This window comes from Mytilus galloprovincialis, chromosome 10 (assembly GCF_965363235.1).
Source record: "Mytilus galloprovincialis chromosome 10, xbMytGall1.hap1.1, whole genome shotgun sequence".
NCBI lineage: Eukaryota > Metazoa > Mollusca > Bivalvia > Mytilida > Mytilidae > Mytilus > Mytilus galloprovincialis.
This window is the reverse complement of record NC_134847.1, coordinates 73,406,051-73,430,632: the sequence shown is the minus strand read 5'-3', so window position 1 is coordinate 73,430,632 and position 24,582 is coordinate 73,406,051. Positions and strand designations below refer to the sequence as shown.

The window sequence follows — 24,582 nt, the reverse complement described above, 5'->3', positions numbered from 1 at the left end:
CGTTATAGCTGTTCGCTGCTGAAGACCGAAGGGTGAGCATTATTTTATTTCTAAAATGAAGTGAAATACAATATACCGCCTCTATACATTACATTTAGCGTCGATTAAATGGTGACATGGCATGTTACAAAATGTTGGAAAATTGCATCACGGAATCTTTATTTTGTTCTACCTTCTTCGCTAAGCATTACAGGCGGAAACCCAGTTGAAATAGAACAAAAGAATCAAAGCTCTTTGTTAGAGAATGCGAAATTTATCTATTACATAATAATGCAGAACAATTAGATATCAAGTCGACGACATGGGTATCTAACAAGTTGGATGTAGAAAATGCATAACCTTCGATTTTTTTTTTAAATTACCACGGACGGAGAACATATCAATCTATAAGTTCATTAATTTTCGTGTCTGCCCTTCCATTATGTGACTCAAGAAAAAAATCCCCAAAATGGGTAACATTTGTATCGAAAAGAGAAAATCGAGTGCACCTTTTTATGTTAGGGCATGTTTGAGGTGAATATTTTTACAAAAATAGAGTATTTGATATATCATCTCGCTTCAGATTCTATCATTTTTATATATCAAAGCTACAGGTTGACTTTATAACATAAATATATCACAGTTCGAAAAGATGAAATATATGGGTCAAGTGAAATTCCTATCTAATGAATCACAAAAACAGAGTAGGTGTGTTCGAATGGCCATTTTTTTCTACTAAAAGTACTTGACGACAGTCTTTTAAGTTGAATGATGAAAATGCATATCTTCGAGAATTTTTTTTTTTGTGTGTGTGATAACTAGGGTTTATAATCTTGAACCACTGAAAATCTTTAGTCTGCCCTTCCACGAAATATTTAATTAGATTTTTTTTTAAATGTTTAAGAATTTTCAAAAATCCACCTGACAACCGATCAGACAATAGTTTTACGTTGAATCAAAGCAGACAAGATCACTAACTTATGCTCATTAGCTAGAAGATACATTTGTCTTTTAAAATACAACTGACATATAAGGATCGTAATAGTGCTATGTGGATAAATTTATCGGTTTTCAAGAGCAAAATTGGGACCGCGTCATCCCTACAATTGCTTCCATTTCTACGAGTACGAAAATGAACTGGCGTAATGGGGAGATAATTTTGACGAAGTAGAATCCTGACGGATTAAATAGTAAGAATGAATCGTACTACATGGTTACATTAACATCCAATGATTTAAGTATTTTAACTAAGTAACGGATTGCAAACGTCCCCTACTTATTTTCCCTACTAGCTTTATCAAATCTCAACTTTATTTATAAAAAACACGGCATGCACCACTTGATTTTTGTTCACTGTCCGCATCATGACATACCCCTTTAAATGTTCACTGGGGTAAAGCTGATGACCGTAACTGCATTCACGGTCATCCCAAGATGTCGGATGAAAAATTAGGTCAGTATCTGTATTGTCTGTCAAAGTGTTTCTATATCATTTTCTTTACAAATCATACATTGAAACGATGTAAATTTATAAAAGAATCACTCGAAAATCACTAATTACTTCCGAGAAATGTGCATGAAACGGGAAATTCGATTTGAAAAAATCGTTAAGATGACCGTAAATCATAATCAAAATATTTTCAAGATGACCGTAACATAAAACCAGGATGACCGTGATTGGTAAAAAGATGACCGTAGCTTGTAAAGGATGACCGTAATTTGTAAAGACTGACGGTAATTTATATAGGACGACCGTAACTTTTATAGGATGACCATCAATTCTAAGAAATATCCGTATTGTATTCAAAGCTTTTTTGTTGATCTCAATAGGGGCTCGGTTAGCGGATATAAATATGTTTCATAAATTTCTTTTTTTAAACTATAATATAATTGGCCATATTTAGGATTTATAACAATGATAGTAAATTGCATATTTCTCGTTAACAATGAAATATTTATTGATATCGACGTTAAAATTTTAACACAAATTTACAGCGATACGACGAAAATTTGAAGAAACATGAATGTGTCCCTAGTACACGGATGCCTCATCTACACTATCATTTTCTATGTTTAGTGGACTATGAAAATGGGACAAAACTGTAATTTGGCATTAGAATTAAAAAGATCATTCCATAGGGAAAACGTGTACTAAGTTTCAATTTTATTTAACTTGAAGCTGGACAAACGGACAAACAAACAGACGAACGGACGAACGTACGCACAGACCAGAAAAACATAATGCCAATAAATGGAGCATTAAAAACATTAATAATACATACGAATATTTGGTAATCGAGCCCATGTGTATGGGTCCAGAGGAAGCAGATTAAAATCTTAATTTGTCTTGATATATGCAGGCGGAAACACTTTTGAAATAGAACAAAAGAATCGAAGCTCTGTGTTTATCGAGAAAGCGATAAAAGTTAACTGTAATGTTTGATATAGTAACAAAATTTTAAAAAGTTAATAGAAACAAATAAAACGACAATTTTCTTATTTTAAAAACACCATTTGCATAAGTTTTCAATGTATCTATTACATAGTAATGCAAAACAATAAGATATCAAGTCGACGACATGGTTCTTATCGGGGCCTTTTATAGCTGACTATGCGGTATGGGCTTTGCTCATTGTTGAAGGCCTTACGGTTACCTATAGTTGTTAATGTTTGTGTCATTTTGGTCTTTTCTGGATAGCTGTCTCATTGGCAATAATACCACATCTTCTTTTTTATATATAGTATCTATAAGTTGGATGTAGAAAATGCATAACCTCCGATTTTTTTTTATCACGGACGGAGAACATATCAATCTTTTAGTTCAGAAATTTTCGTGTCTGCCCTTCCATTATGTGAATCAAGAAAAAATTCCCCAAAACAGGTAACGATTTTATCGAAAAGAGAAAAATCGAGTGCACCTTTTTATGTTAGGGCATGTTTGGGGTGTATATTTTGTCTTTAAAACGTACAAAGCAAGAGTATTTTATATAGCATCTTGCTTCAGATTCTATCATTATTATATATCAAAGCTACAGGTTGACTTTATAACGTAAAAAAATGACAATACGAAAAGATGAAATATATGGGTCATTTGAGATACTTTTCTAATGAATCACAAAAACAGAGTAGGTGTGTTCGAATAGCTATTTTTTCTAAATAGACTTGACGACAGTCTTTTAATTTGGATGATGAAAATGTGTGTGTGATAACTAGGGTTTAGTCTGCCCTTCCACGAAATATTTAATTAGAATTTTTTTAAATGCTTAAGAATTTTCAATAATTCCATCTGACATCCAAACAGACAATATTTTTAAGTTGAATCAATGCAGACAAGATCATTAACTAATGCTCATTAGCTAGTAGATACATTTGTATTTTAAAATATAACTGACATATAACGATCGATCGTAATGGTGCTATGTGGATAAATTTATCAGTTTTCAAGAGCAAAATTGGCAGAGCGTCATCCCTACAATGGCTTCCATTTCTACGACTGTGAGCATGAACTGGCGTAATGGGGAGATAATTTTGAAGAAGTAGAATCCTGACTGTATGAATAACATTTCTGTATATATACAAATTGACAACGTTCCGCCTTGTGATACAATTTTCGTGCAATACTATTTTAAGGATCTACTTTGCTGGAGCTGACCTTCACTAGTTTATTCGAATGATATTTTCAAAATATTTCTGTTATTTTATTTGCACGACAAAATGAAAGACGATATAATATCAATGGGTGTACATGCAATTTTTTTGGGTTGGCATTTTTAAAAATGTGTATTTATTATATGTCATTAAAAGGAATCCCAGAAACAAAAAAAAATCTTTTGTCGAGCACTTGAAGGCTGTGCACCGCATGTCTTTTGGCAAATTCATTTTAAAAATTGAACCCTCTACTGTAAAAAATATACATATGATAATCTTTGCATTTGAAGCACGTCTTATTTTCTTCTACCTATAGGATAAAACTTTCATATTAATATGTGTATAACAACACGATTAATCATTTGATACAAAAAGATAGTTATATACATACGGATATTTCTTAGAATTGAGGGTCATCCTTTAAAAGTTACGGTCATCATTTACAAATTACGGTCATCTTAAAAGCAGTTACGGTCAGCCTTGTTATGAATCGCTGATTCTGTTACGGTCATCTCGATTGTGATTTACGGTCATCTTGGCGATTTGTTCAAATCGAATTTCCCGTTTCATGCACATTTCTCAGAAGTAATTAGTGATTTCCGAGTGATTCTTTTATAAATTTACATCGTTTCAATGTATGATTTGTAAAGAAAATGATATAGAAACACTTTAACAGACAATACAGAAACTGACCTAATTTTTCATCCGACATCTTGGGATGACCGTGAATGCAGTTACGGTCATCAGCTTTACCCCAGTGAATGTTGTTATTGTCACATCTATAACTATTATGTAGAAAGCGCATGCTCTAAGTAATCTTTATTTATAAACACAGGTATAAAAAAAGGCAATCTAAGGTAAGCAAACAGAATTTCTAGTAATTGTTGCAGACAATTAACAGCATTGATCTTAATGTCTTCATTTTTTTTTCTTAACGCGAGTATAAGCCAGTAAATGAACAAATGTGTACACCTTGTTTTATCATACGAATCGATGTAATGTTACGATACTTGCATGTAGCACACGTATTTCACAAATCAACGATTTTTTTATTACACATTTAATGTGAGTTTAATGATGTTCTCTTTACTGATATTCTAAGACGTTTTTAAAAGGGTTTCTATTGTATTTGCAATTACGAAGAGTTTCGATATAAACTGAGGTAAACTGTGTTTTAATTCAAAATAATGGAGAATGTTATTATTCTTCCTTATCAGTAGGAATTTGATTGGCTGGTAAGGACATGTTTACTCCGGGTAGAAACACACCTGTGTACCTGGAAAAGTTGTTTTAAATTCATTGATTTACATATATACTTTAACTTATATTCATTGAGCGTTTCAGAAAATAAAAATATTTATTGGATTTTGCGATTAATTTACCGCCGCTCTGCAGGAAGGTTATACAGTTTAATAACTGTCTGTCTGTCCGTCCGTCCCATTACATTTCTGTCATGCACAGTTATGTCAAGAACTTGGAGATTGACTGAAAATAGAAATTATACAATGTAAAAGTCTTGAATGACTCTAGAAGCTGATATACAATATTGATAAAAAAAATATAGCTTTTTTTTTTGGTAGCACATTATAATGACTGTCAGATGCAAAAGTAAAACTTCCTGTTATTTGTTATCAGTCTTCGTGTCAGCACTGTTCTTTACCGTCGGACACGGTTTATCAACTTTCAGTTAACCGAATTCTTATATTTGCTAAGATTTCTAAGCATAATGACCATGTATGAAATAGGAAATTACAATCAGTAGCTCTCTGAAATTTGTTATCCGACTTCTAGATAGCATGTTATTTAACTTCCTATTATTGATTATTTAACTCCTAGATACCAGGGTATTTTTTTAACACTAACTGCATGGCCATGTATGAACTATTCGTCGTATCTTTCTACACAATCAATTTAAATATAAGAGCTTCACGTTTGATATCAGGCTTAATGTGGACATACTTTTTCAGGTTAATTATTCTTCCTACTTCCTTTTTACCAAATGCTTAAACTGTTAAGAACGGGATTGAGCAATTATTGCTCTCAGTTTTATTGTCTTGTCTGCAACAAAAGTCGCAGTATGCGAGATATAGGAATGTCTGTCCGGCAGTGGCGGCGATGTAAACTATTTGTTGAAAGCTTTATATTTTAGAAGGAATCAGACCAGTATGATTCGTACAGTATATGCAGATTCAACATTAAATACAATACAATATATTTCAGTTTATCACAGACATAATAGAATATGGAACCATCTGCGACCAGCGACCCAAAGTACGGATATGATGACCCGGAAGTTAATTATGGACCACCTGGTTATAGACAATCTGGTTATGGACCATCACAGCAGCAGATGACATCTCTTCCTCCTGCTTCTGGAATATCGACCTCAAATGTGACGGTGGTGGTCAATCAACCAACAGCAGCAACGCAGAATCAACTCATGGTCACTACACTGGACGGAAACAGAACCTGGACAACTGGACTCTTTGATTGCTTCTCTGATATGGCCACTTGTAAGTTATTTATCACTTTTATATGGCTGTAATATTTTTAAATCGTATTAGGGTATATTGTAAGGCATGTGACATGTTGTTTTTAATATGTCACAACATTTCATAAGGACCTTTTAGGTGAGGCTCTTAAACCAACATCATTCTTTTTAATATTTTTGAGTGAAAGAAAGTTCAAAATACGACCAAAAAATATTCTCAGAAGTAAATGTTACCGACTACCAAATTTGAAATATCTGATAAATTTGTCGTTGTAAGGGAATTTTTGTGCTGTACAGAGTACGGTTCTCATAGGTAGGTACTAGGTGTTCAATTCTTAATGACATCGGTAATTATTACCCGATTTATAAGAAATCAGGTTATAATTTTCCAATTCTCAAGGATTTAGGTTGTATTTCCCGATTCTCAAGGACTTACGTTATAAATGCCCGATTCTCAAGGACTTAGGTTATAAATGCCCAATTCTCAAGGACTCATTACTTTCCAATCCATGTCATCCGTCATCCATTCAGTCACGTCTCAGTCATTACAGCTGAACGGACGTGCTGGGCCAGCTCTCCTTTACCTGCTTTCTTCGATGAGGGTTTACTTTTAGATGGATCAACGAATTACTACTTTAGATGACAGAAACCAATCCAACGCTGTACAGTAAACGTAGTAGTTGGCGTATTCCTGCGTTTACATGCACTCCAAAACCCATTGTAGATGGGGGAGTGTTATGCCGATTAACGTCCGAGGGCTGTATTCTAGGTGTTAGATGATTGACCTTTATCTCACTGCCTCACGGCTTCGGTCCTAATAATGCTTCCTGTCATATTTTACACTACGTCCAAGACTCATCTACCAGTACTCCACCATCGAGGTTAGCGGGCTGCCAAGCTGACCAAACTGGCCCTGAGAGCAACAAAATAGTAAACAAACCTAAAATAACTCATTAAACCAAGATGGCGACCCCCAAAATGGCGACCTCCAAAATGGCGACCACCACCTGTTCCTGACCGATGGCACAAAATTATTTAAACGCTCACCAATCGCCTTCGGGACCCGAGCCGACCTAGCGAGGGCTGTATAGCCAGTCAAGGTCGTTAAAAACTTCCATTTGTTGTTGTCTCAAGGACTTGGGTTATTATTGCCCGATTCTCAAGGAATTGGGTAATTATTGCCCGATTCTCAAGGACTTGGGTTATTATTGCAGGCCGATTCTCAAGGAATTGGGTTATAATTGCCCCGATTCTCAAGGACTTCGGTTATTATTGCCCGATTCTCAAGAACTTATGTTGTTTAGGTAACAGACGTTGATTTTTAAGGACACATTTATGAGTTGACCGATTCTTAAGGACGTCTGTAATAATCACACAATTCTTAAAGAATTTGAAACGATGTTCCATATCACAAGCAAAGGCTGTTATTAGTTATTAGTTTTGTGAATAGCCCCCTTCACTCGTTTCTGACTCTTTTCGGGATAGTTTTACTTGTTTGTTTATGTGCAGTTGTCAACACATTTGATGTATCTTTATGCATGGTTTAAGTGACACAATTCTGTAAATATAATTGACATTCAAAAGTATGTTATAATAATATACTTTAAAAATCGTAGATCTTAATTTCGGGCATCTTAATTTCGGGCATAGAAATTCTCCTCCATCTAAATCTTTTTACAATGAATTATCGTACTGCATTTCTATCTATGCCAATCTTGCGTCCTGTAGAACTTCTCACATATACTGACCTTGATGACTATTGAAATTATTTTATGACTGCATGAAACCAAAACTGCACCCGGATATATAAAAGAAAAAAAAACAAAAAAACATATTTTTCCACACTTTGTCACGTAAACAGTCATTGATTTTCTGGGTGAAAACGTTTCACAGTTTGTTATTCGAGATGGCTTGTAAAACTAAGATTTATTGGCAGTATTGACCACAGCTTTTTATTATTAAACACAAATTTAAATATGTATATACACAAATTTAGATTCAACGATAAATATTGTTCAACTAGATAGATTCATAGATGTATAGATCATTTTTTGGTTACCTCTGGCAACCTACAGATAACTAGATAGATATACATATATATATATATAGATAGATAGATAGATGTATGATCCTGGGATACAGCGATCAACTAACTTAGCTGTTTGATCCTGGGATACAGCGATCCACAAAATGTACTTTTTCACTAAAATATAGACAACTGTAACCGTAATTTATCACACGCAGCGAAGTTGCCAAATTGATTAGGTACGATATATGTCAAACTCAACCGTACCGGATCAACCGCCACTAAAGTGGGGATGAAGCTGCAATAGGACTGTGGCCAATACTGTTTTAAAATTACTTAAGATATACACATACTAGTACCAAATGTATCTGGATATGTATAAGAACCAGAACAAATAAACATTTCAAGCGCACCTTGCAAATTATTCAGAAATATGTCATTTCCTAGATCTGTCAAATGAACACCATCTTCCTTTAAAAAAGTACTATTAGGAAGTATATCTGGATACTTTAAATAATGTCCCCCATACTTTACCACGAATGATGCAATGGCACTATTTATGCTAATTCTGCATGTCATCATGCTGTCATGACTTTTTGCCAATTTGTTCTCGGTAAAATCTGAGACCAAACAATCGAACTATTGGGGAGATAACTTTGTACTTTCTCCAAGGTGGCCTTGATTTCATTTCTTAAAAAGCCTATTTCGTCTTTCCCAAATCATTGCCAGCAATATGAAGGACAAGATATTTCGGTTTTTTTTTCATATTTCATCAGTCTTTTTATTGTTGATTCCAAATCTTTCAAACCCATGCCGCCATACCCTTGCCACCAAATTTTAACTCCTATTCTATGGAGACCTAAATTTACACCACCTGTTCTACTTCTTGCGTGTACAAATGCATTTCTTATCAAAGATGAGCCTACTATCCATACTGACACTTCTTGACCTACAATTTAATACATGTATGTATTGACATTAAATATTCTTAATTGACCATCAAATTCAACGAAATTAATTCAAAATTGTGGTATTCGTATATAACTTTTGAAAGTATCAGGACTCCAACGACCCATTACTTTAATTTGCTCGTCAGAAAAACCAAGCATAGTTGCTGAAGTCGCACTACCGATTCTAAATGAGTGCGTTCCATACTTTGATTGATTAAAATCAATATACCCCAGGGCTTGTTTTAGAATCACTGAAAACTGATATCGAGTCATCGGGGAGCCATCCCAGTGGCAATATAATTGACCACTAATTCGAGGTCGAATCTTTAAATATTCTTGCAGTAATTTTACCGGACAAATTCCATCTGACATCTGATTGTCGGGCCACACAAATTGATGTCCCTCGACCTAGCTGGTCTGTTTTCGAAGACGCCAAGTATATTTTGATATAATGAATAGTAACCTCCACATTTTCAATTTTAATTGCATGATTAGCTTCAATAGACCCTTCCCTGCCACATGCAGTTATCATTTCACCAACTCGCAGAAATGCAAAAAAAATCCTATCGAAAAAGCACTAGAAAATAAGACAGCTTCATATCTGGAGATACAAAATGCGGGCAAAATCTTTATAATATTTTCTAACAGATCAAGAGTAATAGGTAATCTACTGTCAGGTCTCTTCAACTTTGACCTTGCCATTCCATCAATCATTTTTCTTACAACAAATAAATGAGACAGATCTTTGTAATTATTAATCTTATTATAAAAACTGATAGCTGAGATATAACACTTCACCGTACTACGGTGACCGTAGATGGAGCCATGTCCAAGCAAGACATATATGCAATGAACTGAGTAATGTGGTTCAATGGTATTTGAAAACTATGATCTAATTCAAAACTGTCCCTAAATTTAGCCAAAGCATTTAAAGCTCGTTGATAAGCTTGAATTGCATTAGGAGCAAGCGAACAATTAATTAATCTGTTTGTTTCAGACTCAATATCATATCTCTGAACTCTTCCGGGTGGTTTTCTGGAACCGACACGGCCCCGGGTGCTAGTTACCGGAATCTGTTCAACTGAAAACGAGAAATCGAGTCTTCAATTTCATTTTTAAAACCATCAATATGTTGTGCTTTAAACTGAATATTGTGCTGCATTGTAAAAAAAACCAAGGAGGCGAATAAATGCCATCACATGTTTCGACTTGGCAGTTCTTTTATTGATAATGCTATATATATAACTAATGCCATAATGTCAATTCGAAATAAAATATTTCGATTTTGGAAATTTGATGCCCATATAAACATAGCTAAAACAATTGGAACTAACCCTAAAAAGTAATGTCCCTCATGATTGGCATATTTGGCCATGCTTCCGGCCATTTATATTGTGCCCATTTACCATCAAAATATGCACTACAACCTAAATCATCACAGCTGTCTGTGTACAATTGCAACGTTTCATTTGTTATCCACATGTTTTCTGATAGATAGCAATCTCCGTTAAAATGTTCCAGAAAAATCAGCCAGACTTTTGCATCTTCTTTGAGATCTTTATTTATTCAAATTGAATAAAAAGGCTTTTTATTTTTTATAGACCCTTTCTACAGACCCGAAGGAAAGTAATCGCCCTTGAACAGAAAGCCATCAAACCCACTACTGATTCTAAGTCCTTGGGTGTATTTTTTTTTTATTCAACAAAATCGGTTCAAGTTAGGACTTTAGCTTTAACAATTTGTCTTGTGGTATTCTGACAACCATTTCAACAGTGTCAATGACCAATCCTAAAAATTTCAAAGATGTTACAGGTCCAACTGATTTTTCCGAAGCAAGCGGAACACCTAGTTCCTCACAAATATCTGAAAAAGTGTCTAGCATCATTTGACACACAGGTGTACTATCCTCAGGGCCTCCAAATAAAAAAATCATCCAAATAATGCACAAGTGATTTCACTCCACTCCGTTCAACAACTAATCAGTGTAAAAAGGTCGAAAACTTATTGAATAAATTGCATGAAATTGAACATCCCACTGCCATACTTTTATTTACAAGAACTTTTCATCAAAATAAATCCCTAACAATTCAAAATCTGATGGATGCACTGGCAGCAAACGAAAAGCGGACTTTATGTGCCGGACCCCAATCATTGAATCAATAAGACTTTCCGAGTGAACTGACCATTTGTATAACTTCATCAAAAGATGCATATTGAACGGAACATTCAGCGCGATCAATAAAATCGTTGACCCCGGAACCTTCCGGATATGATAAATGAAATATTAACCTCCAACCTTTCTCTTTTGGTACTCGACCGATAGGAGAAGTCCTAAGTGTAGAAATCGGCTTTGTAATTATACACGTCTGCTCTCTTGCAGCTCAAAGTTAAAAAAAGAACGCTTATATCAAATTGACGTCACCACTATACATCTTAACGACTTCATATTTATAAAGGAAATAAACTCCTCATAGATGCCAGGACTAAATTTTATATATACGCCAGACGTGCGTTTCGTCTACAAAAGACTCATCAGTGACGCTCGAATCCAAAAAAGTTTTAAAAAAAAAGGCAAATAAAGTACGAAGTTGAAGAGCATTGAGATCCAAAATTCCTAAAAGTGTTGCCAAATACAGCTAAGGTAATCTATGCCTGAGGTAGAAAAGCCTTAGTATTTCAAAAAATTCAAAATTTTGTAAACAGATAATTTATAAATATAACAAAAAAGCACTGCAACGGACGAGATTAAAACTTTCCACTAGAATAACCGAATTTATGTATATTACATTAATTCTATTATTCCGAATGTGCATGAAATGTTTTCCACCCTACGTTAAGCAACCGAAAATCATCAATTGTGTCATTCTTTTTTCTTTGTCTCTTGTACACATTTTAGTTATATCCATATGACATTATTATGTCTCATCTCTCAACAATGAATACAATCGATATTTATAAATTGTACAACAATACTACATAAAATATGAGCCATTATATACAGAAATATAAGAGACTATTAAAATGAATAGATCTAAACTACATTTAACAATATACAATAAATTACTAAAATTTGAAATACATATATAAAATGTCTACCTATTCTTGAAATTAAATGACAGGTTTTAGCACACACTTTTACACCTGAGAATAAAAACATTAATATTTAGTTGTCATCTAGAGTATTAAAGTTTTCATTTAAAATAACTTAATATTTGTAAATAATTTTATGAAATGTTTATAGGTGTTTTCACATTCTTTTGTTACCCATGTGCCGTCTGTAACTTGGCCTCCAGAACTGGAGAATGTTTTTGCGCACCAGCCTGCGTTCCTGGCGGAGAAATCGTTCTTAGAAACAGGATAAGGAGTGTTGGAGGAATCAGAGTAAGATATGAGATATTTAGGCTTTTTAAATCACAGTTAAAACACAGTTGTATAGATAAATTAGCATATTTTGCCCCCAAATATCTATATAACACAAGTTGTTTGAATAGACGACTTCAATAATATTAATTTTTTGCTTCTTCTCATTCTATAAAAAGAAGGGAGAAAAACCGTATTGCCAACATTGTATTTTGTTGATAAGTTTTGATTATGAATTAAAATAGATTTATAATCTGCATGTCATTTCAAAAATTAAATAAAACTTATATATGATATAAATGCGTTAAATTCTATTGCCTTTTGTATTCAAGATGACCATTATAAATTTACCCCAACAGAGGTTTATTGAGATGGATATAGGGATATAATTTAATTTTAAATGTAACGCGTCTTCTGATTGGCTGACGTTATTTTGTTATCAGCCCATAGACATAAGTAAGTAATGTGACCGTGACGTCATCAACGTTTTTTTCATGGTTTTCTACGTTTTTAAAAGGAATTTAGAATTAAATTATAAGAAATGACTGTAATATTTTTTCTGTCTATTCGAAATAACATAAAAAATGTGGTGCGCACTGTTAAATAACCCGCTACGCGCGTTATTCAGTGTGCACCACATTATTTATGTTATTTCGAATAGACAGAAAAAATAACATAAAAAATGTGGTGCGCACTGTTAAATAACCCGCTACGCGCGTTATTCAGTGTGCACCACATTATTTATGTTATTTCGAATAGACAGAAAAAATATTACAGTCAATCCTTAATTATTTTCCCGTTACTATAATATTTACTGAGGCCATAGATCGATCTTAATCCATATTATATCCCCTGAATTAAAGTTACAAGTGTTTCATTTTATTATGCCTTTTTGTTTTGTTTTACATAATTAATCTAATTTCTTTTAAATACGAAATGTATAAAAAAAAGAAGATGTGGTATGATTGCCAATGAGACAACTATCCACAAAAGACCATAATGACACTGACATTAACAACTATAGGTCACCGTACGGCCTTCAACAATGAGCAAAGCCCATACCGCTTAGTCAGCTATAAAAGACCCCGATAAGACAATTTAAAACAATTCAAACGAGAAAACTAACGGCCTTATTTATGTAAAAAAATGAACGAAAAACAAATATGTAACACATAAACAAGCGACAACCACTGAATTACAGGCTCCTGACTTGGGACAGGCACATACTTAAATAATGTGGCGGGGTTAAACATGTTAGCGGGATACCAACCCTCCCCTAACCTGGGACAGTGGTATAACAGTGCAACATAAGAACGAACTATAAAAATCAGTTGAAAAAGGCTTAACTCATCAGATGGACAAATATACAAGTGGACGTGGCCGGGTACTTATACATCCCGACACAAAAAGACACAATGAACAGATATGAGAGTACTCGCAGTTATCTGACAGCTAGTTCAAAGCCACTAACAACTAATAATAAAATCGTGCATCTAAGACTAAACTATCAATTTGTACACATCCAACATCCAATGGATTTAGTGTAAAGACGTCATAAACAGCCAGAGAAAAAATGCATTGATTTAGCTGTATTGCAATGTTTTATTTATTATATGTACCACGCCGTCACACCATACCAGACATAGAGGGATTTTAAAAACAAATCCGAAAGTAACCTACAAAAAAATAATATACAAGCGACGAGATACGAGTAGGAAATGCCAGAAAAGATTCGAAAAAGTACAAAGAACAACATACCTCATAAAAAGCGAAGATTTAAGATTGAAGTTCGTTGCTAAATAAAGCATAATAGTGAAACAAGAAAACGGGATAGATGATTTAAACGAAAACTGCAAGCTAAGAACTATGACGATACAACAAAAAAAACAACAGTTTAAACACGAGACATAAAAAGAACTTATTTGCAGTATAGAGATTATAGTCACAAAACAGCAAGACAACCACACTGGCACTCGGAATTCAATGAAGTGGACCGTGCGAGGGCTGTTAAACCATTTCAGGTCGTAAAACACTTCCATCATCAAGCCCTTTTTGACATTCACCACAGAATAGGGGGGAGTCACCATACATAAATAGTACCGGTAACACATACGAAAATGCTAAATTACGGAAACTGTCACCTTTGAGAGATTCGAATTCAGTAATATTGCAGAAAATTAGAGATAAGTGCATTATTTCTATCACTTTTCAGCTCTGATTCAAGGAGCTGAAGTAGCATGCAACATTTAATCAAATTACAACTTACCTTGGCTATTAAAGCAGGTATCATTTATATTATGACGGTAAAACTATTTAATCAAATCATTCACGTTTTAACTAGACTAAGTCTGATTTTAGGGTTCCATGTGTGATGATTGTTGTGTGATTTTATGTTGTGGACCATGTGCTGCTTGCCAAGAAGCCAGAGAGCTCAACAACATGGGAGTTCCTTAAAGTAATGTCATCTGGAGAAAGATGCTTAATGACGGTTATTTATATCCAATAACCAATCAAAGCTGTATATTGGTTAATTATTAATCTAGTGTAAAGAGTTTGTAAAGACTATTTTGAATAGAACACTAGATAGTGTTTTGTACTACTGAAAACAATCATTTCCATTTTATGTGACTGTATACAAACAAGCCAGTTTGAAATGTTGTAAATGAATTACTTATTTCTTACGAAGGAACAATTTTATATGAGAGCACATTTTTGTATTATTTTTTATTAAAACAGTGTAGATGTTTGAGATACAGAAACCGTCTTGTAAGCAGTAATTCATTTTTGCCATATGTCTTTTCAAGATTTTTCAAAAGTGAGGGATCAGAGATAAGAGCCTCTAAAAGATTTTGAATTATTCAAGATTAATGTTCTTATTTTCCCCACCGGTCACCACTCAGCTATTCTGTCTCCACGGTTGCATAATAAGTGATGAACATATGGTTAAAAGCGTGGGGATTTAAAATAAAATACAAATAGATGAAAGACTTTAATCTTCCGTCAATTTTCTACACTTTTGAATTCAATGAAACAAAGTTCAACATAATCAAACTTTACTTGTGTATACCTATACTTAATTTGTACCTAGATTTAGTAATTACCTTGCATAGTTTATGTACTTCAAAATGAAATTTCTATAAAATATGAGGACAAATGCAAGCCTTTCAATAATATAAATACAGGTTTAAACGAGGAAAAAATCTCTTACTCCTTATCTTAAAGCATTTAGACAATGAATGTCTTGACCTTTTGTTATCATATTTTATATGAGATCACATATGTATATTTTTTTCTCTCACTTTGTTGCGTTTATATTTATATTTCTTTCACTTTATTGCAGTTTTATGTGTATGACTTTAACTCTGGTGCGTTACGGTATCATCTTAACTTAAAACACATCAAATGGTTTAACACATTCGTCATTTGATATACATGATCTTAACCATCAGAAAACTAAACAGGACAATCAAAATGAAATCCGAGTACCTTTATTTATATTTGCACACACATTTGAAATTCTATAATAATATGTGCATTAAGATTTCAATTCATTTTTCACTACTGTGTTTTCATTGCTGTTGTTAAATTGGTATTTGTTCAACAACAATAACTGTTCATATTGAGCACAATGAATTGTATTAGTATTCTGATTACATCTTCAAAATTGTGAATATATGTATGTGTTAGAACAATACAAAATTACTTGCCACTTCCTGATGTTAATCAATGTTTTGTTGTATTAACTTTTTTCAATAAATGCTTGAATCTTGTGGATTTTATCTTATTTGTAGCATGAAGATGTATTTTTTTTAACAATACATACTTTGAAATTGGTGATTATCCGCTTAGCATGTGATATTTATAAGTATTAGCGAGCTGGAAGTCAGAAGTATGTTTCCAAGTAAGCTTGCTACCATGTGAAATTCCTATTAATAACCATCTGAACCTGTTACGTGAAATAAATATATTCTCGTTTTGAATATGCATGTCCTAGTTGCCACAGGAAATCAACCACCAATCATCAGCCATGCAATCATTCCGAGTCCAAAAGGCAGAAAGATAAAGAATAATGTTCAAAGTTATCTTACCCAGCAGAAATCGTGAGCCAAAGAGAGTGCATAGAGTACATTGAGAACAAGTATCAAACAAAAAAACCCAAAAAAACAAGATGCAAAAGAAGAGGCTTAAAAACGAAATCGTTAGTTAAAGAAAGGCAACAATACCCATGGCAAATAATCCTCGTGAAACGACGACAACACAATTAGTCAACAAACACTACATAGAAAACTAAAAACAGGGCAAAAGAACCTCAACAATCCTGAGGTCATCTCAGGGGTTAACATTTTATAATTTGCTCACAGCAAGTGCAAATTTGGTATAAACTTTAAAAGTAGTATTTTGTGAAGTCTCGATCATGGAAAGGTACAGAATCGTGTGGGTACGACAATGGTAACTCATCCGTGACCAGCTGTGACACGGATTTACTATCATAACATTTAAACAAATCATGACAGCGTAAGTAAAACTTTTGATGGGACGACTATAAGTTTACTTCGACAAACCCTTAGTTCATAAGCTTCCTTGTAAGAATCGACCACTTTATTAAGTATCATGATTGGAACTGTAAACTTTGAACTAGCGTATGACAGCAACGGGGAGATTTATACTCCATATGCAGGCTCTACTGTGATGTTGCTACATATTAATGGAAAGGGCTAGTATAAAATAAGAAAGCTCTCCTGTCATAAAGTTTAGTTCTCAACCGATCCTCATTGTCAGTTTTGATATGAGTTAAAATATGAGGCAAACTTATTTGTACATGTTATATCCTATTTTTGAAGTTCGTTGGAATAGATGCGCTCAAAATAGTCACCAAACTTTGAATCATCTATATACTAGTAGTGAGAAGACGTCATCCATACAGGGGAACTTTACGTGAAGGGTAACCTGGCTTCTTTTAATTATTATTTAGAAGCACCTGTATGAAGTCTGCCCCATACGGATTTAGAAACAAGCAGATCCTTCTCCACTTGATGACGTTTACATCAATAACTGCACAGTTTATTAAACATGATAAACACTACATTGGCTTATTATCTTTTAGGTGAAGATTTAATCTCAGACATGTAGGTACCTACAATTAAATACATTGGTTTCAAAAGGATATAAATAACAGGCTTAAAAAATGTTGTACCGGTATTTCACTGATTATAAAAAACTATAAAGTGCTTTAAAAATATAATTATCGGAGATAGATTGCCGTATTTAGCACAATTTTTTTAAAGAATTTTGGGTCCTCAATGCTCTTCAACTTTGTACTTTTTTGGCTTTATAACTATAATGACCTGCGCGTCACTGATAAGTCTTATGTAGACAAAACGGGCGTCTGACGTATTGAGGATGTTTGCTTGTCATGTTTTGGATATTTTGTCAGATTTTCGAAATCCTCTGATTTTATCCATTTGAATGCCTTTAAAAAAATTGCCCATGAACCCCCATTTTTCTTTCATTAATCTTTTATATGTATAATTATACGCCATTTGTAAAAGTTTTATAAAATTTTATTTATTTTTTAATGGTTTTTGAGAACTTTAACTGGTCAATGATAAAGCTATGAAAAAACAAGAGAGAACATTTTCCCGCCAAAATTTCAATGGCTTATATCTCGAAAACAAGCACATTGACCCCTATATTTTTTTTTGCTTTTTTGATTCTTCATCTAATCCACTATCAATATATATAATTGTTTTATGAAAAGTTATTTATTTTGAAACTGAGCAGCAAACTTCCTTAAATTAAAATCCTGGCACCTTTGATAACTATTTACCATAGCTGTATTTTGTTCCTCAATGGTCTCCAATTTCGTACTCTATTTTGCCTTTCTAACTTTTTTATTTCAACTTCACTGAAGGGCCTTTTGTAGTCATAATCACTATGTCGTCTTTATTTTGATGCGTTTTTGTGGCATTGGTTTTGTTTTTTAACATATTAATACATGACTTAAGGATGTTCGCTTGTCATGTTTTGGATTTTTTGTCAGATTTTCGAAATCCTCTGGTTTTATCAATTTGAATGCCTTAAAAAAAATTTGCCCATTGACCCCCATTTTTCATTTTTACAAATCTTTTGCATGTATAGACAGGTTTATCCAAGTCTTATCCCAAAAACATGTGCGCTGCCATTAAGAGGTCACGTGGTGCGTCGGCCATAGCACTCGTGAATGATAACGCACGTGCAATCAATAACCTATATAGTCTATATAATTATCGGTCATTTATAACGTTTTTGTTCCACATATTTCATGTTTATATGACCATGGCAAGTAACGAAAATTATGGGAAAGGGGGTGGAAATTCTTGTGCTGTTAATGGATGTTCTAATAATCGTCGTAACTTAAATGATTGGAACTAAATTAAATGATTGGAACGTATCATTTTGTGAATTACACGGACAAAATCACGAAGACTGTTTTTGTTTGGTTCCATTTAAACTACATGTTATGCCCTCTAATGAGACAAAACGATTTCAGTGGATTAAAGCTTTAAAGCCATTTGTAAATAATTAACCCAACCGTCTCCCATACTGAAATTAATTATAAAAGGTACCAGGATTATAATTTAGTAAGCCAGACGCGCGTTTCGTCTACATAAGACTCACCAGTGACGCTCATATCAAAATGTTTATAAAGTCAAACAAGTACAAAGTTGAAGAGCATTGAGGATCCGAAATTCCAAAAAGTGCCAAATACGGCTAAGGTAATCTATGTCTGGGATAAGAAAATCCTTAAGTTTTGTAAACAGGAAATTAAAAGTCTTATAAAATCTTAATTTTTTCTAATAGTTTTTGAGAAGTTTAACTTGTCAATGATAAAGCTAAGAAAAATCAAGAGATAACATTTTCCCGCCAAAATTTCAATGGCTAATATCTCGAAAACAAGCACATTGACCTCTATATATGTTTTGCTTTGATAAACTTATGGTCCAAATGACCGCCGATACTAATAACGTGGCATAACACGTCAAGATCATGTGTTTCTGATACTTTTAAGGATGTATTCACTCTTGTTCCGTTGGAGGTAAACTAATTGAACTTGTAGTTCAGATAATCATGGGTAAGTTATCAGTTGAAATTGGGGTTCGAATAAGTTTTCTCTTACTACAAATACACTTATGACAGTATTTCGTGTACATTGTCTTTGTTAGTTGATTTTGTGCTGCAACTTATCTTACTTGTCATAATTTTTCCAAATGGTTTTTATACGCCTGTTTATGGAATCTTATTCATAAAAAAATGAGGAAAAGGGGGGGGGGGGGTTGTTCCAGATTTCAGACAATGCTTTGAGTAGTTATCATGAAAATGTGGTGACTGGTTAATATATATATTAAGATAACCTCTCTTCAGTTTTTCGTGAATTTCTGATAAGACATGGAGAAGTTGTTGAACTTTACTCTTTGAAAAATTGAGGGGCGTATCATGCGCTCATGACGCAGCTGTTTATAACATGTGGTGTGCTGTAACAAAACATTGAATTTTTCGAAAAACTAAGGATTTTCTTATTCCAGACATATATTACCTTAGCCGTATTTGGCAACACCTTTTGGAATTTTGGATCCTCAATGCTTTTCAACTTTGTACTAGTTTGGCTTTATAAATATTTTTATATGAGCGTCACTGATGAGCCTTATGTAGACGAAACGTTGGTACCTTTGATAACTAATTAAACTGCGTATTCAATGCCTCTGCTTTCTGTTGGTCTGTATAGGCCGTCTTGTTTTTCCGAGTCTAACGTGGTGGTATTCGCTGTTTTTCTGACTTCTGGTTGTTAATATATTTCAAAAACTGTTTAGAATCCTGTTTTTTATCACCTTTTAAGTAATTGTGCGTCTTAATTCTGGCCTTTTTGCGCTGAAAATATACTTTTTCCGTAGGTGAATATACTTATTTATTCAACCACCATTCATATAGAAAAACCTACAAAAGTTTCATAGATATAGAATAAATATATATATTGGAATTTTGGGACCTCAAGGCTCTTCAACTTTGTACTTGTTTGGCTTTATAAATATTTTGATATGAGCGTCACTGACGAGTCTTATGTAGACGAAACGCGCGTCTGGCTTACTAAATTAGAATCCTGGTACCTTTTATAATTAATTTCAGTATGGGAGACGGTTGGGCTCTGGCATAAAAAATGAATACCACTACGTTTTTGATTTGCCTGTCAGGAGCCTGTGATCCGGTGGATATCGTTGTTGTCTGTTATATTTCTTCTAGTTTCTCTACGGTAGTGTGTTGTTTGTCCTTTTTAAATTATGATTTGCATTGCCGTTTGAATTTGATTACTTTTTCAATGATCAAAAAGTTAAAATAGCTTTCAATCATAGTTGCCGATGTGAATGAATAAATGTTATTTTTTTTTACCGTTAGGCGAGTATTTTTGTATAATAATCTCGAGTCAATGGAAATCCCTTTACAACGGAAGAAACAACTTAATAAAAATCATATGATTAGAGAAAACGGATATCACCAATTAGGTCGTATGTAAACTTAGATCACTGGAAACTGTTTTTGTCATTTTGGTTATGTGAAATAGGGAAAGACTTTTGATACTTTACAGAATAAGGATAACAGAATAATTTGAAAGCATCCATAAAGGACACAACATACATTACATTATTTATAGATATTAGCAGACATTTTGAAAGGTATTGTAAATAATGATATTTCGGAGTCTAATCTACATGCTCTAGTTCCATTCCACAGCAAAAGTGTGGATAATTAAAGCTCCCCTATCCAACAGTATAATGACGGTTAAAAATGACACATCTTGATACCGTAGTTACCTTGTACATTTTGAACAGTTACAGATGATAAAGGTTGCCAAAAGAAAAATAAGACAGTCATAATACAAATTATTGTCTAAACAGAATTACACGGTGATACAGCCTATACTTTAATCCAAATGAGGGTAATAATTTGGACTATTCGAATGGTATTCAACGATAAAAAAAACTACTATTGTCTGCGAATGTGCGTCACCGTAAAGAGTGTTGAACATTATGATAAACAAAAAAATGATGATATAACATGTAAACATATCTGACCGAATAAACGAAAATATATTAAACAGGTCATATTCAATAATTTGTTATTATCAACAAAAAGTAATAAAATACAAAATCTGAATTCATGAAAGACATTATAAAAAAGATAAAAAAATATTACCACAATATTATCAGATAATTTTTATATCTAACAAAACTAATCCATTAGAAAATCGTGAAAGGGAGTGAGGTGTTATTCGATGTTTCTCATTTATTTAATTTTTATATTTTGTATATCGATCTTTATAAATTATTCGGCATAAAAAGACAGAGAAAGGGAAGAATATATTTCTTATTCAGTCATAAAAATTGTGTGTATCATTAAACAGGATTTTCCGGTTTAAGCACTTTGATGCACGTGCTTATGAGAAAAAATTAGGATCGGGTATTGCAAAAGTGACAACTATCGCACGACCCCTAGCTATGAGGAAAACACATATAAAAAAATACAATGCATCGACAATGAAAATGTAAAACAATTCAAACGAGAAAACCATCCACCTAATTTATTTACACAACAACAAACAAAACAAAACACAAGTACGACTTACAGCAACAAACGACAACGACCGTAAAATAAGTCGGAAATATTAAGATATATGATTTACTTATAGTATTTTACAGACAATGGAAGCACTACCAACCAGTTATCGATCATATGGATCAAATGATTTTGAAGTAAGTCCTGAACGGCCACCACCACAAATGCAACCATACAAGATTACCACCTCAAATGTGACTGTGGTGGTCAATCAACCGACATTGCAACATGATCAGCTTATGGGTACTACTACATTGGACGGACACAGAACATGGTCAACTGGACTCTTTGATTGTTTTTCTGATATGGCCAATTGTAAGTCGATAAAAAAAAAACATTACAAAAAAATGATTACAATCGTATATATCTTTTTCTTTTATACTGGGAAAATCAAAAGTTAAATATGGAGGACATGCAGCTCCTGCTCAACTAGTGGTTTTCGTTGTGTTACTCGTTATCATAAGTAAACATACAGAGTGATAATTCGCATTCATTGATTTTATTAATGAGATATAAGAAGGACGGGATTATGGCTGCGCCTATTGAAATACATATGTGGTCATCAGGGACACAAATATTTAATAACAATCCACCAAATCACGATGGTTTCCTTAAACCGATGACATTATTTCAAATATTAGAAGCAATCTGTTCGATAGTTTCTTTTAATGTTGCACAACCAATCAACGGAAACATGAATAGCGACATGAAATGTTCTGTGTTATTTCTTTATCCCACAACAGCATGTCCGTTTTAGCCGCCTGTAATGTCCAAATTTGATAAACACTGAACATTGCATTTTTTTGCAGGTGTTTTTACATGTTGTTGTTACCCATTTGCTGTCTGTAACTTGGCATCACGATTAGGGGAATGCTTCTGCGCACCAGCCTGCGTACCTGGCGGAGATATCATCTTGAGAAATAGAATAAGGAGTGTTGGAGGAATCAAAGTAAGATACACGAATACTAGTTAAAACATTGTTCACATTGAGTCAACATAGACAGTGGCGGATCCAGAACTTTTCCTAAGGGGGGGGGAGGGGGTCCGCTGACTGACCTAAGGGGGGGGGGGCGCTCCAGTCATGCTTCAATGATTCCCTATATAATCAACCAAATTTTTCCCACGAAAGGGGGGGACCCGGGCCCCCCAGCCCCCCCCCCCCCCCCCTGGATCCGCCTATGATAGATCTTGACTCTGTTGTCTATTTATGTTTTAGTGCTATACTACTAGTATTAATTCAGAAAGGATTGAATTTTGATTTTTTAATATTTTGCCACGGGCATCACCGAAGAGACATTGGTTGCGAAACGTGCATCTGGTGCAGAAAAGATGGTACCATTTTTCTCATTGGTAAAGATGCAGAAACATATTGAACATTGCTTCATTAAATTTAAATACATTAGAGGAAATTCATGACAATCAAGCAATATATGCCCATGTGTCTTATTTTATGTGTTTGCCTATGAACATATCTGTTCTACAAATTGTAAATATGTTAAAGGAGAGGAGCCAGTCTGTCTAGTTTTATAGCTAGCCAAACAGCTCACTTATATGACAGTCGCATAAAATTCCATAATATTGACAACTGTGTGTAAGCAACACAAACCAAAAATATGTTATAACGTCACAAATTGAGGAACAACAGTCAACATTGTGATATATAATCTCTAACACTATAAAACAAATAACTGTTTTAACAAGGAAACTGAAAATAGCATATAGACAAAGCTCATACGCTACCAAATTCACCATTTTCTACATAAGGAATTGCCTGTATGATAAAGTTATAGTTGTTTTCCATTCGTGTTTGAGCTTTTAATTTTCAATTTGATAAAGGACTTTCCGTTTTGGATTTTCATTGGAGTTCGGTATTGTTGTTGTTTCACTTTTAAGGAATGTGCAATATAATTGTGGCGTGGTATGTTGTAAAAGAATTTTTATGTGATATGATTATTTATTTAGCACCAATTAATTTGTTTGAAATACTTTATAATAGAATTATCATTTAGTCTCGATAATTGAACACGATCTTCACCTGATTTTAGGGTTCAATGTGTGATGACTGTCTTGTAATTGTGTGCTGTGGACCATGTGCTGCTTGTCAGGAAGCAAGAGAACTGACAAATATGGGAATTCCTTAGACAGGTCTTCATAAGAACACAGACTTATGTGTAATGTTCTTGTAAAGGATCTTCTAAATGTATACAATACAATGTTACAGTATCAAAATGTACTGCATTGGGTAGTGATATATTCGTAAAGTGTATATATCACATGTACTTTATAACACAAAAACATTTATTCCAGATCAAACATCTAGAGCTTTTAAAACACAAATGCAGGTAGATGTGTATACAAAGACATTATTAGTAATTATTTTATTAGTCAGCGCCACTGCTGAATCTATCTTTTGCAGACAAAACGCGCATCTGGCGTATCAATAAACTCATCATAGATACTAGGATTAAATGAAGTATTTACGC

General features: G+C 33.7%; 2 protein-coding genes across 3 annotated transcripts; both read left to right on the top strand.

Moving 5' to 3' along the window:
- Window positions 1-4,380: 4,380 nt before the first annotated feature.
- LOC143048344 (placenta-specific gene 8 protein-like) lies at window positions 4,381-16,224 on the top strand. The gene is made up of 4 exons (XM_076221987.1): window positions 4,381-4,484; window positions 5,848-6,140; window positions 12,336-12,475; window positions 14,813-16,224. Exons 2-4 carry the CDS (start codon window positions 5,870-5,872, stop codon window positions 14,906-14,908), a joined length of 507 nt encoding a protein of 168 aa, XP_076078102.1. The 5' UTR covers window positions 4,381-4,484; window positions 5,848-5,869; the 3' UTR covers window positions 14,909-16,224.
- Window positions 16,225-20,964: 4,740 nt separating this feature from the next.
- On the top strand, window positions 20,965-24,339 carry LOC143049332 (placenta-specific gene 8 protein-like). 2 transcript variants are annotated; one of them, XM_076223003.1, is made up of 4 exons: window positions 20,965-21,159; window positions 22,173-22,414; window positions 22,909-23,048; window positions 24,145-24,334. In XM_076223003.1, exons 2-4 carry the CDS (start codon window positions 22,186-22,188, stop codon window positions 24,238-24,240), a joined length of 465 nt encoding a protein of 154 aa, XP_076079118.1. In that variant the 5' UTR covers window positions 20,965-21,159; window positions 22,173-22,185; the 3' UTR covers window positions 24,241-24,334. The 2 variants fall into 2 exon arrangements, with proteins under 2 accessions (XP_076079118.1, XP_076079119.1); XM_076223004.1 differs by having other exon boundaries at window positions 21,020-21,159; window positions 22,183-22,414; window positions 24,145-24,339.
- The last annotated feature ends 243 nt before the right edge of the window (window positions 24,340-24,582 follow it).